Source organism: Pocillopora damicornis, chromosome 7 (assembly GCF_964200805.1).
Source record: "Pocillopora damicornis chromosome 7, jaPocDami1.2, whole genome shotgun sequence".
Classification (NCBI taxonomy): domain Eukaryota; kingdom Metazoa; phylum Cnidaria; class Anthozoa; order Scleractinia; family Pocilloporidae; genus Pocillopora; species Pocillopora damicornis.
The window spans coordinates 2,102,669-2,116,016 of record NC_142676.1 but is presented as its reverse complement, the minus strand read 5'-3'; the positions used below and the strand labels follow the sequence as shown (position 1 = coordinate 2,116,016).

The following is a 13,348-nucleotide window of genomic DNA, read 5'->3' as shown; positions in this document are numbered from 1 at the left end:
GCAAAAGATGTTCCTTTGTACGATATGCACGACAAAACCTTTACACGTTACGAACATATGAAAGGAAACATTTATGGAAACTTCAAACCTTCCTTACAGAATGGTAACTCTTTGAACATAGATTTAAAATGAACGAGGAAATCGACTGCAGTAATTTTCGGCCGCCATATTGAATATTTGCCAAGTCGTTTGTCGTTGATATTTTGAATATTTAGGGAGGTCCTTTTGCGTCATCTCTTTTGATTTCGACCAATCATTGTCCATCCTTCCGGAAACAATGCGTCACTGTCATGTTGATTGTTGATTGTTAAATGTTAATGACTAATGCAAGGAGAGATGATTTACGCAGTAGGTCGGTGACTCAATAGGTGTATCTCGGGCAAGTTTGTCGTTAATTTCAAAGAAGATGCTTACCTTGTGGCCAAAATTCTCACTCATCGACAAAATAACTAAGATTAATGTATTTCGACTGAAACCACTGCAGAAGATTACACTTGAGGCACGAGTTGTTGGAGATGGCGGGAAAGTGTTCGAGTCACACGCTCACTTCATCGCTACCAGACATGGCCAGGTTGATGTTTGTCGTGAACCATCTGTTGGTGGATCTTACCGCGGAGTTTCAGCAATGGGACTCTTATGGAGCATGACACCATCACCTGGGCAGAGAAAAGGAATTCGACTGACGAAATCTGATGTCACTAAGCCTTACAAAGTCGTCCTGGACTGTTTCGATGGCCATACGGATCCGCAGGAATCCAGTTCTTTGCAGCCTTTGTGTAGCAATACGTTTGAGAAGGGGTACATGGCGGATGGAGTGAAGAGAATTCCTGTGAGAGAAGGAAGAATCCGTGGAACTCTTTTTCTTCCTCCGGGTGATGGACCTTTTCCTGGTGAGTAGCAAAAGTTTGACGTTTATCTGAAAAACACTGCTATTCAAGAGTAGAATAGTGATTTTAGAGATTAGAAAAGAATCAGAATCCGCTATTAAACTTCCCAGATGTGTCATGATCTCTTTGAGGTGACAGCAGTGTTAAACATACAGTTCAGGCTTTTACCAAGAATCACTTTTTGGGTTGATCACCTCTATGTAATGCTACGGATCGTAATTCAGAAAATATTACTTTTCTTCAGTTTACTGTTGTGCTACTTCAACAAATCAGCAAAGATTAATTTCATTTACCGCGCGCCGTAAACGTTTGTCTTCAAACCCCAACCCCAACTTTCCATGCCGCAAGGTGATCTTGAAAGAATAAAGGAATCTGAGATGTGGTTTTATCAATGGTTAAAACCATTTTCATTAATGCAAGTACTCCTAGAGCATCTTAATTGTTTTAAACCCCTATGAAGGGTCCTTTTTATTCTCTTTGTAATCTCAGGCTTTAATTACTCCAGGAAAAGAAGTTAATGATCTCTCTCGCTAAAAAAGGGTTGTGTAGGTTTTGGACCAACATCGCAGTTTCTGTTCAATAATCCAGTACTAAAATACTCGTTAATAACAGTTAACATGAAGTTAAGTAAAAATAATGGTCATAAGGATAAATTGATTATCAAAATGAGTCCCTTGCACTGGATATGGCTAATTCCGCAATTCGGGATGGTGTTTGCACACCATTTAATTTTATACGCTGTCTGATGCTTTAGCATTCTTCTAGAAAGGAGAGTCAATATCTGGCATCTAAAACTATTTTTATCCAAAAACCTATTATTTTAATGCAAGAGTTACAACTTTGTTAAAAAAACAATAAACCTGCCAATGTAAAAGACATGAAAGAATGATAATCTCCAATATCACTAGAGTTTATTGTTTGGATGTGTCGTAGCCTCCAGCAGTATTTTATTTTAAGCTTAGTAAGTAAATTTTAAGTCATGAAGTAACACTAGTAAAATTGTTTTGTTTTGAGGTATTTAGTTAGTATAGGTAGTCACATGATTTCGAGTGTAATTTGAAATAAATAAGCACGAGTAAATTTTTTCTAAGACTATTATAACATAGCTAGTAAATTTGTCTGATCAAATTCAATTGCGCGAGCGTGCTTCATTTGACAAATAGATTCCAAGTTGCCGTGCGTCTGTTCAGTAATAGATCACAATGACGTCAATGACGTCAAAATGTGGTGAGAACAAAAAAGTGGCACACGAGGCGCAGCCGGGTGTGTCACTCATGTTCTTCCGTCTCACGTCCTCTGTGATCTATTACTGAACAGACGCACGGCAACTTGGAATCTATTTGTTTCATATAATAAAGAATTTAAAAAAGTTTTAATGATGACGTCATCTATACGTCTGTCCTCCAATAGATCATAAGTGAGAACCAATCAGAATGCGTGCACAACTGAGCTTATTATATAAATTCCTATTGTGCACGCTCATGACGTCAGCAAACAAATCCCTCGAGAAAAAAATTTCCATCGGATTGAAAATGTTATAAAATAATTGGTTCATACGTCAGCTGTGCATTCATCTAGATATGAAGCACTTGGACCAATTGTTAAACAAAACCAAAATTGCACGAGTCCGTAAGGCTCGTGCAATTTGTGGTCTTTGTGGTCCGCGATGGATTTAAAGCGAAAGAGATTTTATCAAATCATGGAAAAATACACAAAGCTTTGTATGGAAGAATTTAGGATGAACTTCAGTTAAACATAATGGAAATAGGACCAAGTGGACTCCATTTCGGTCTGTGATCATACGAGTGCTTAACAAAATCGGACGACCGCGATTTACAGTATTGGAACAACACAAATTAAAGTACCGTTTCCAATTAATCATGACCGTCCGCAATTTCCGAAAAAAAAAAAAAAATACATTTAGGACAAACAATTGTGGTAGAGACAATATGTAAAGGAAAACATTTTCTCCAATTTGGAAATTCTTTTTTTTTTCTCAGGATAAGTAGTTGTTGCCATGGTTATTGTGATCAATACAGTGATTACAGGTGTCCGGTTACAGCAAACTGTCCTATTACAATTGAATAGAATGATTAGTGAAGAGTAAAGCAGCTAATGCACTATTCATATTTGACGAAATTGTAATGGTTATCAAGATTCATTCAGAAAATGGCGGAACGCTCCTTTCCTCTTGCAACGACTGCTCCACAAAGAAAACGAGGTGGAGTGCATTCCGATCATTGAACAGATAAAGCAGATGGATTACATCGTTACCATTTTGATGAATTGATCTCAACTGATCGATAATGTGAAATACTGCCTGCAAAACAGAATTAAAAGTCGTCTATTTTACGGTGGATCAATCCAAATTAATAATTTCCAATGAACAAAGCTTTCAGTTTAATTTTTAGCCAAAAAACTTGGTTCCAATATTTTCCAGCATCAATATATATTTCTAACTTCCTCGTGATTGTAAATTCTAGAGAGTCGTGCAGTGATCGGGCAATCCTTTGAAAATGCAGTCCTTAACAAAACTTAACGATCTCCACTGCACATTTTAGATATATCTTGCACTCAATCAGTCGATGTTCCTTTACAGGAGTCATAGATCTGCTTGGTGCTGCAGGTGGATTAGTGGAATTTAAGGCTTCACTTTTGACATCTCATGGATTTGCCACTCTTGCTTTGGCCTACTTGGGCTATGAAGATCAACCATTGATTCCATCTTCAATAAACTTGGATTATTTTGAAGAAGCTGCCAACTGGCTTATAAGTCACCCTAAAGTGCTTCCACATGGTATCGGCATGCACGCTATATGCTATGGGTCATGGATTGCACTGTTGATGGCAAGCTATCAGATCGCACCAATAAAGGCCGTTGTAGCCATTTCACCTATGGTAATCGCCTGCCCTCTCCCTTTCCAATTAAGAGGGAGAGTCTCAGACATAATACCCCTAGATGAGAGCAAAGTGGTGTCTTCAGAAAAGGGCAGCATCTGGCGTTTCGCCCTACCAACTGACATCGATTACATGAATCCAACAACAGTCTCCAAATACTCAGCTATTACACCAGTTGAGAACATCAATTGCCCTGTCATGCTGGTTTCTGGAACTGCTGACTTGAACATGCCCACCGATTTAACAGTAAAGTTCATTATTGATCGCTTGAAGGAGAATGGAAAAGAACATTTGTGCACTAACTTGCTTTATCCCCAAGCGGGACATCTCATCGAGCCACTCTACTCTCCTCTTTCTGATTTTTCTTTCAGCAAAGTTGCTAAAGAATTGGGTGGTTACCCTTACGTAGCTTGGGGAGGGGAGACTGTTGCACATGCCAGAACACAAGAAGACTGCTGGCCAAAGATTTTACATTTTCTGCGAAAACATCTCCAACAAGACACAGAGAGTGAGGTATAAGAATATTTTAATGCTTGCCATGTGTTTGAGAACTTTCGCAGATAACCACAGGTCACCGAGGCTTTCGTTCGACCCAACATTAGGTTCCACAACATACAAAAATTGCACGTGCCAAGAGACTATAATCTCTTGCATGTGTCCATTTAATTATATGGGTGGCCCAGTCCCACGCGGAATCATTTCAGTTCAATGTCCCTATACACTATGCCTGCACGTTTTAATTGCTTTCATTCAAAGCTTTATGCGGCTATTTTCTTTGAAGTTTCATAAATCCTTCTTGTAAACAAACTGAATTGAAAATTATCCATTCAATTCAGTTGCACAGTAATCTTTAATTCAATTAAAACCGAGTAAAGTCAAAATATTTTTTTTAACGTTTTGATAAAAACAAGAAATGAATCCTGTAGTAACGAACTAACTCACGATATTTATACAGAGGATTGCCTTTAAAATAGGCGGCCGTGATTTTTAGGAGTGCCTGTAGGGTATCTGAGCAACATTTCCAAAGAAAATTACGAGCTAGTATTGTGGTTCAAAACGTCCTAAAGCCCTCTGATTTTACAATTTCCACGGGAAGGGGGGAGGGGTGAGACTTAGCCAAGCAGACTCCAAGCGCTAAAAGCAATGGTGTTTAAAATAAAAAATCTTGACCAGTTTTAAGTTTATGGATCCGCGTGCAATTTTGGGGACGTATTTTACTGAAAGCAATGAAGTACTGTGCAATGTTTGCATAGCCTCATCTTTTCTAATCCGAGGGGTCGAAAAACCCTGTTGTGCACACCCACTACTGCGTCCAGGGTTTTCATAACTGCATAGAATCCTGCCAGCCCTGTCCTGCTTGGATAGGACTATTTAAACAGGGGAAAAGTCCTCTTTTACGTAAATGCTGTCTACATATCATTGATTGTTAAGATATACATTTTAACACTTTTTCTTGATATAATTTCTTGTTTTGTTTTGTTTTGTTTTCCTTTTTATCAATTACCCTACACTTGTTTATATGGGTGCTCAATTATTTTTCCTTTCTTCAACCCAAAAGATTAACTGTCAAAATTTTTATTAAGATATTAATTCAAAAATTGATTATTTTCTCTCCTTAGGTATGGAAAAAAATGACTGCAAGGGAGGAATTTGCTCTGAAAGCTTTTTAATTAAGAATGACTTATCTTGTGTGATCGGTAAAAAAACTGTGTTAAAATGAATACATGTAATTCAGTCAAAGAGCTTCACCCTTAAACTCACACAAGTGATTAACATGTTATTTCTCACTTTGGTATCCACACATTGTGCAATAAACAGGTTATGAGAATACTCTGCTCTATCAGATATAATTTGTTATTGTCATATAACACCAAAGTCTCGTAACTAATTTTCAAGGAAATGTAAATCAGCTTGAGGGGAGAAGTAACAATCAGATTTAGGGAACCAGGTAAAGGAGTAACAGGGAACAAAATCGCATGGGAATACATGCAGTTGGTTGTTATCGTTATTGTTGTTGTTTTCTATCAATATATCGGCTGCCTGATAAGAATGGAAACAAGCCCTTCCTAGCTTTCACTTAGCCTCAGTTTTAATCGAGATAATTTCAGACAAATAAAATGTACTATTTTTTTTCAGAGGGCACGGTAACGAATCCTGCAATCTGATTGGTTCTTTACCCGGTCAGTATTTTCTTATCTCTGCCCACGGGCCGCGGTAACGCTTTCGTGAGTCGCCGTGTACATCCCAACTTTCGTTGCCATTTTCCATAAATATATCTCGTTTTTCCAGCTGGGTAGTATTTTTAAGCAAAGACGTTGGTCACTACCTCAAGCCGATAACTAATAACTTATTAATCCTCTCTTTTCTCTCTCTCAATTCACTTTGGTTGACAGAAAAATATTGGTCTCAGAATGAATTTGTATTAGCAATAGTGTAATTACGTGACAAGCAGCCCAAAAACCGTCTATAATAAATTTTATAATAAAGTTCGGATATAACGCGCGCTGTCATTGGTTGAAAGAGCGTGCTCTATGAGAGTATAGAGCATAGAACTGAGCTAAAGCTGTCACGCCATCTGCCAAATTGAACTATGTTCGACCTTTTCCGGGACTTCTTTTTAGCTTTTTTCCAATAATTGAAAGGGAAATTTCGGAACAAGCGAGTCGGCAAGTAGCAACAGAAGAACCAAAAAAAGGTTTGTAAACATACCAGGCGCCGTAATTTACGTTATTAAAACGTGAGCAGATACGAAAATCCTCAAAGGAAAAACAAAATAGACATTCCGAGTTTTAAAGATTTTCAGGCTCAGTTAGATTGCAAGCTTACGTACGGTAGTAAAATCAAACACAGCCAACACTCATATAGTATATAAAGTTCAGAGTTCAAAAACAAAACAGAACAAAACAGAAATGATGAAAAATATAACCAAACTGGCATAACTGTTAAAATTCATACTAATCATGACGGTGTCTGAGCAAATATGATCATGCTGAAATCCATCGCGGTTCGCTTATCATGGCGATCTCCGGTCATCACAGTAAAGCAAGCCTCAAAAACTACATCGGCCGCCCTTCGAGTGAAAAAATAAGAGCTTGTTCTGATATCCTTTCCGATGTGTTGAGTGGAAAGTCACTTCAGTCACTGTAGCCGAGTTTTGCGGCGCTGTCGTCCCGAGCGACCTTCATGTTCCGGTGTATTCGGCTGTCGTTCATTTAAAAAACACTCGCCTTGAACAGTTTGTTTTCTACCTTATCATGTGAAAAAACTCGCGTGTTTTTATGAGCCATAATTCGGCTGAAGTTCACTGAACATTTCACTTCAAGATTCTGTATTAAAAACTTCAGGAAAAAGCCTTAAATTCGACCTGCCGAACTATTTTAGTTAGTAAACTATCGCAGATTGTGAACTTTGATGGTTTTTAAACTTTGATGGTTTGACACTTTTGACAGCTTTTGTCTTGTACAGCTAATCAGATTATTTGAACCATTCTAAAAGGGATTCTGATTGGCTTGTTGTAGCGTGCTCTATGAGAGTATAGAGCATGCTGACGACACTGTTGTTCGCTTTGGAAATAAAGTTTGTTTTGAAAATTGAAAGTAATGCATGGGGAATTTAACGGATTCTTTATTATAAAACAAATAGAGAAGCCTTGACTGTGCTCTGTTTTGTTATAAAGCACTTAGGAAGCGGCTAGAGCACTCAAGAAGTGGGGAGAAACACTCGACTACGTCTCGTGTTTCTCCCTACACTTCTTTCGTGCTCTAGCCGCTTCCTGCGCGCTTTATAACTGAACAGAGCACAGTCAAGGCTTCTCTATTTGTCAATTAATCGTCCACAACAAGTACCTAAAAAGTTAAAACATGAAGTATTTGGTTAAAGTTGAGCTGATCGATGAAACTTTCATTCATTTAATATCTGAATTTTCTCAAACAATTTTTTCATAGTGAAAGAGCGAGAGCGAAGTTTTGATTTCAGTTTTACAACAAATGTACGCTCTTCGTGAGTCTTTCCAAGTCCGTTCAATTTGGACATTTGTACCGTAAATTGCACAACAGAAACTGGAGGAATTCAGTAAAAAAAGGCCGTATTAAATCTTATTGTGTCTCGTTGGAGTGTATCATTCGAATTTAGTTTTTGTGGAGGAAAGACCAGATTTACACACGTCTTTGCAGCAAACAAAAGAGCAAACCCTCACAACTTAAAAATAAAAAATTTGAATTTACTTACAATTACTTTCCTCACCGTTTACATAATGAACAGAGGTAAATCTTCGTACATGAATTAATCGTCGATGAGAGTGAATAATACTTTCCGTTAGATCATAGACTGTTTTTGAAGAAAACATTGTCGTGACAGTCCTTGCCGAACTAGTTTCGTTGTTTTTCAAAAGTGTACGTGCGCATTTTTTTCCTCGCGCGCTCTCTAATTGACAGGTGTCAGATGGTGACAGATACTTGTAAAAATAGTGTTTCAAAGTTTGTTTGGAGGCCTTTTAAATCACCTTTATCGATACGCAAATGAAAATGTTTCGGTGAAGTATCTCTCTTTAATTTGCATTACCTCTATTTTAACTACCATTTACTCGCTCAAAAACTGTTCTGTTTATGGAAGATCTTGTCGTATCTACAGCCCTAAATCACTCGGGTTCTTTCGGAAAGAATTTCGCTAAGTTAAAAACAAATAAATATATTATTTACCGGCTAAGGATTGGTTCGTATGGTGAAAAACTATGACCTCGGTCACAATTTTTCACCACACGGACCTCCCAGCCGGCAAATAACATATATTTATACATGACCTGCACTGCCCTGCACGTATCTTATGTAGTAATATATCAGGCAAAAATCCCTGTATGAGGGCCATACCTGTTGACGCAACCAGGGCCATTCAAAGCTGTAAAGCCCCCAGTGAGCTAAAAGAAGAATACATCATGAGCTCGAACCGATCATTTTCCCGTTCAGTTCTTCCACTCAGTTTAAAGTGCATATTATTTTGCGGATGAATTTTTGTTTTACGTAATAACACCTTATTAGTAACACACCTGACTGACTTTCGAAGAAGCAGAATACAGGAAGTTGTCACCACGGATCTAGTTAAATGGCCTATCTTGCCACAAGTCTCTTATAGCTCAGTGGTACATAATCCGAAGTACTACTCGGGAGGTCGTAGTTTCGACTCGGAGTTCTTTTTCTCCGAGTACGTATACCTAAGTATGTTGTTCACTAGGCAGCATCATCTTTTACTTGAATCACCAAGCGTAAATTTACCATCATTTTTGCGCAAAAGCATCAAATATCGACACCCCTATCCCAGCAGTAAGCAGAATATTATCATCATGGATTCAATTAAAACGGCCTCACCTTCCACGTTAGGACATTGAGTCCCAGTTTTTATCTAGCTTTTCACAACTTCCAATGGTCTACGATGAAAATAGATAACACATCTATGCAAGATTGGAATCGAATGAACCCAGAAACCGGCTGTATCCCATTTCTGATAACCTTGAACAAATGGAAAAAAGTAACAACTGTGTAATAACAAATACCTTTTTATTCATCCCAAGCGTTGTCAGAGATTTTCTTGAAATGAAATTGGAGATAGAAAAGATATAGGATATTTTATCTACTCTGTTTCTAGATCTAATTTTGTTTAAAACTAGATTTAGGTAACGTACTCTTTGTAATGATATTGAAATCTAGGAAACGTTGTTTGAGAAAATGAATAAGAATTACAAATAAAAATTGAATCGTGTGAAGTAAGGATGGCCGCTTTCTGCTCATCTGTCTCACACTTGTTTGCTCTTCCTTCGCTGTGAAATTTTATCACGCTGCAACTTTTTAATAGGTAATATTTCCTTTTAGCATGTTGTAACCCGGAAGTCCATGTATTTTGCGAAACTGTTGTACGCCATAATCTCTTTCTTCTCGTGTCACCAATTCTAAAAGAAGATCTAAACCCTGCGGGATTGATGTGAGATCAGTTCGCAAGAGTTTTACCATAAGAGTCTTGTTAAAAAAATCTCAAAGCCTTTCTTGGCTGCTAAGAACTGCACGATGATTTTAGCTTTTCCCTCACGGGCAATGATACAGACAGCCACCAAATTTAACAGTAATACGAAGGATTTCTGGTGAATCCGAACTTTTTCAGTGTCTCAGGAAAAATGATCTGATCGGCTGAGCTGCGCAAGAAAGTAAAAAAGATTGGTGGAATTCAAGTAGTTTTTATTCAAAGACGCAAAATATTTGCATAATGATCGCTCGTTATTTCAAATTCTGCCTCTGCAACACCTTTTGCTCTCGTTTTGCATTTGCATATGGAATAAAATATTTTTCTGTTTTGTTTGGCCTGGGTAACACGTTTTTAGTAAAGAAAGCTTCGTTTGAATGATTTCGACCGTTTGAGATCTAGGTACTAGGAAAGTAAACGACTTGCTACGGGCAGGGGGTAGGTTGGGGGAGCAGTAGTTCTTGATGTATTATTGTAAGTCTTCATGAGAGTTTACAGACGCATGGAATTACGTGCCCCCGTCTTATAAGTATCAGAGCTCCAATTCTACATTTTCTAGCTATTTCTACTTCTTTTATTACTTCATTTAATTTTTTCTCAATTTGTAATGACCTGAGTAAACTTGAGTTCCCACAACTGCAACACAAAAATTGTTTTTTTTGTACGTCTTGCGTGCCTACGCTGCGCGTCAAAACTGCCGTGGTAAGCTGGGCCTAGCGCACTCACGCGGACTTTGCGGTGGCGGGCTCAAGAAAATTTTGAATTGATTGATCATTCGGACATTCATCGGAAATACGTAACGAGTTGTTTTAGAACGAGAGGTAAAAGCTGTGAGGGGATTATCTATGAGTTACGGAATGCGACCATTTTAATGGGTTTATACTCGTGACATTAAATCAATTTCTGGCTTTTATGTCGGTGCTCCGACATGATACAAGCCTTGATCACGTTCTCAAGCCGTCATACGTACAACAAAGCCTCGCTCGTCAAGTGTACACACGCTATTGACGATTTGAGGACATGAAATGAATCCAGATAGACTTGGACGAATTCCACCGCCAACAAGGCGACTTGTAGTGCGAAAAGCGAACAGCCAGAGGGATTTACGTCCTATCACCGAACGGGTGAGTATTTTACGGTGTTTTTGTTCCGTTCCTTCGACGAAATGTAGGCACTTCTAGTTTACTTCCAAATATAATTTGAATGCTTCTTGGCGAGTTTACGGATTAATTAAAGCATACTGTCCGAGTTCTCCAGGATTATCCTAAGCTTATTTTATTTGATTTTTTTTCCTTCTAGGCGACTCTCGATAAGGTTCTGGGTTTGACAGTCTCCAGGAACGCAGCTTTAGCCTGTGACCCGTTGTCTGGAGTAGTCGCTTATCCGGCCGGGTGAGCCAAACTTTTTATAAATCCAGACATTTCTTGTCGTGAATTTTGCCAGCATACAAATTAATTTTGCCTCAAGGAATGGCGTGGGTTATATAATGTGGTTAAGTTTATTTTCTGGATAATATTTTCGCCTCTTTGAGGTATCGGATAAAGAAATGTTTCGCCGATAAAATGTGTAAATAACAGAAGGTTGCACTGAAGGAAAGGAAGATTGTACGTGACGACTTGTTGCTTGAGATACATGATATGTAACTAACTTACTTAAGAATCCTTTTTAATTTGCAGCTACATAATTTGTTTTCACGAAGACAAATGGACGACGCTTATCAAAATATTACAACTCATAATATTAAGGAGGTTATCACAAGCAAAAATATTCTTGCGAAAACCTATTGTTAAATTTTAATCACGACTTGGCTGTTTCTTCCGAGTAACTATTTGGATTTTGTTCTGGGCTGTTGCTAGTTCAGTGATCTTGTTGAATAATATCCTCCGGATAAATAAAAAACGTGAAGAAAAGGCGACACTGATGTTCGCCGTATTGTTTTCATGCGAAAAAAAAATGCTGAAATAACTTTGCTCCGCTGGAAGCATATATAATTCATAATTTTTTCTCTGATCTCACACGTCTTTTTTTAGAAAACTGGCGTTGACGTTGAGCTAAATAATTGCATCCAAAATGAAATATTTAAGCTATACTTTAGCCCTAATCGGACGTGTTGACTGAAATTGCTGGTAGCTCTGTTGATAATATAACGGCAGTTGAAAATTGCATACAGGTTGACTAGAATTGAAAGAGTACAAAAAAAGTTATTTCTTGCGTGTAAATTGTATGTTCTTCTAAATTGTGTCTTCGAATATTGCAAGAGGAACGGAGAACTCAAGCTTTAAAACTCCCTGTTAAGCACTTTAGGAAAGAATCAAATTTAATCGCCGCGGCTAGTTTCCTGGAGAGAGTTATTATGGTTTCCTAGCTATTCGCTCTTTGTTTTTTATTCATTTGTTATATTTCGATATTGTATTTGCTCGCACTTGAGGGCAGCTAAGTAATATTTTCGAGCGATTTCAGAAACAGTCTCGATTCGGCTAGTTTTTTTCACTCGTGAACCGCAAGGTCAATTCTAATCTTTTCGATCGCTGCGTCTAGAGGGGCAGTTGTTATTGCATACTTCACAGCTGTTGAGACATCACGATACTCAGTTCGTTGTCAAGTCATACTATATTTGCATTTTGTTTTGCTCTAGGAAGGGGTAATTAGAATAATTACTTGCTTACGAAGAATGAGGTATATATTATGAGAGGAACAAAGTAAAATTAAGTCGATCAAATGATTGAATGATCTAGGTACATCTATTTATTTCCCTTAGGGAATGACCATTCTTAAAAGTGAGAAATGTCCCATGGAGTTTGGTATGAAATTACCTGTAAATTTGACAATTCGTTTATTCAATATTTGCTTCATGGCAGCATGTTTTGTTTTGTATTTGACAGCATGACCTTGTTTTTGAAAATTAAAAGATAAGCTTCCAAAAATCAACATGGTAATTTTAGAGTTTTCTTGAAACTAGAGAAGAAGTTTGAAGGCCCAGGTTAGATATGTGGTTTGAACATGGACTATGCAAAACTAATTGATTTGTATCAAATATCACAGGTCACTGTATATTTGATATGCTTGACCGACACATTTAATATACCTAATAGGCGTAGGTTGTTTCGAAACTGAAGCATGCGCAAAGTTTATGCAGTGTAGTTGGCACACAGTCAATCTTTGCTGATGCCATTAAAGTTATGAATTCACAGTCAAAGAAAGAAAAAGCTTCCCAGCACCATATTGCACTAGTTATAATATCTGTTTACAGTGTCGTCCTTCTAAAAGGAGAGAAAAAAGCTTGGCCACTTGGTCGATATACCCATCTTTCTTTAATGTGGACATTACATTATAAACCAGTCTTATTAACTCTTCTTCATTCTCTCTGCTTCTTTCTTGAGTGTACTGTACATGTACCAAATATTTAGCACACAGTCATATGTATTTAAATCTCCATGCGTGTTTGAGTGGTGTGGCTACTTGCAATTCAACACACAGGAACGGAAAGCATCAGATGCATAATTTTGCTGTTCGAGTGGTGAACAGACAAAAACAATTGAAAATTTGATGTCCATTAA

General features: G+C 37.8%; 2 protein-coding genes across 4 annotated transcripts in view; both read left to right on the top strand.

Annotated features, from left to right (window-relative positions):
* The first annotated feature begins 331 nt into the window (after positions 1 to 331).
* Positions 332 to 5,605, top strand: LOC149041988 (bile acid-CoA:amino acid N-acyltransferase-like). The gene is made up of 3 exons (XM_089211803.1): positions 332 to 890; positions 3,487 to 4,298; positions 5,405 to 5,605. The coding sequence occupies exons 1-3, from the start codon at positions 407 to 409 to the stop codon at positions 5,453 to 5,455; spliced, it is 1,347 nt and encodes a 448-aa protein (XP_089067929.1). The 5' UTR covers positions 332 to 406; the 3' UTR covers positions 5,456 to 5,605.
* A 4,914-nt stretch (positions 5,606 to 10,519) lies between these two features.
* Positions 10,520 to 13,348, top strand: part of LOC113665478 (uncharacterized) — a 32,235-nt gene continuing 29,406 nt past the window's right edge. For all 3 annotated transcript variants that reach the window (XM_089213293.1, XM_089213292.1, XM_089213291.1), the window contains exons 1-2: positions 10,520 to 10,915; positions 11,091 to 11,182. In XM_089213293.1, coding sequence (XP_089069419.1) covers positions 10,817 to 10,915; positions 11,091 to 11,182 — 191 coding nt within the window. In that variant the 5' untranslated portion in view covers positions 10,520 to 10,816. The remainder of the gene's footprint in view (positions 10,916 to 11,090; positions 11,183 to 13,348) is intronic.

Bases quoted from the DNA above. Each gene is read 5' to 3' on its own strand.
- LOC149041988 (XM_089211803.1), top strand. From the start codon at position 407: ATGCTTACCTTGTGGCCAAAATTCTCACTCATCGACAAAATAACTAAG. The intron at 891-3,486 runs GTGAGTAGCAAA...GTTCCTTTACAG, and splicing joins GGGTGATGGACCTTTTCCTG to GAGTCATAGATCTGCTTGGT. The intron at 4,299-5,404 runs GTATAAGAATAT...TTCTCTCCTTAG, and splicing joins AACAAGACACAGAGAGTGAG to GTATGGAAAAAAATGACTGC.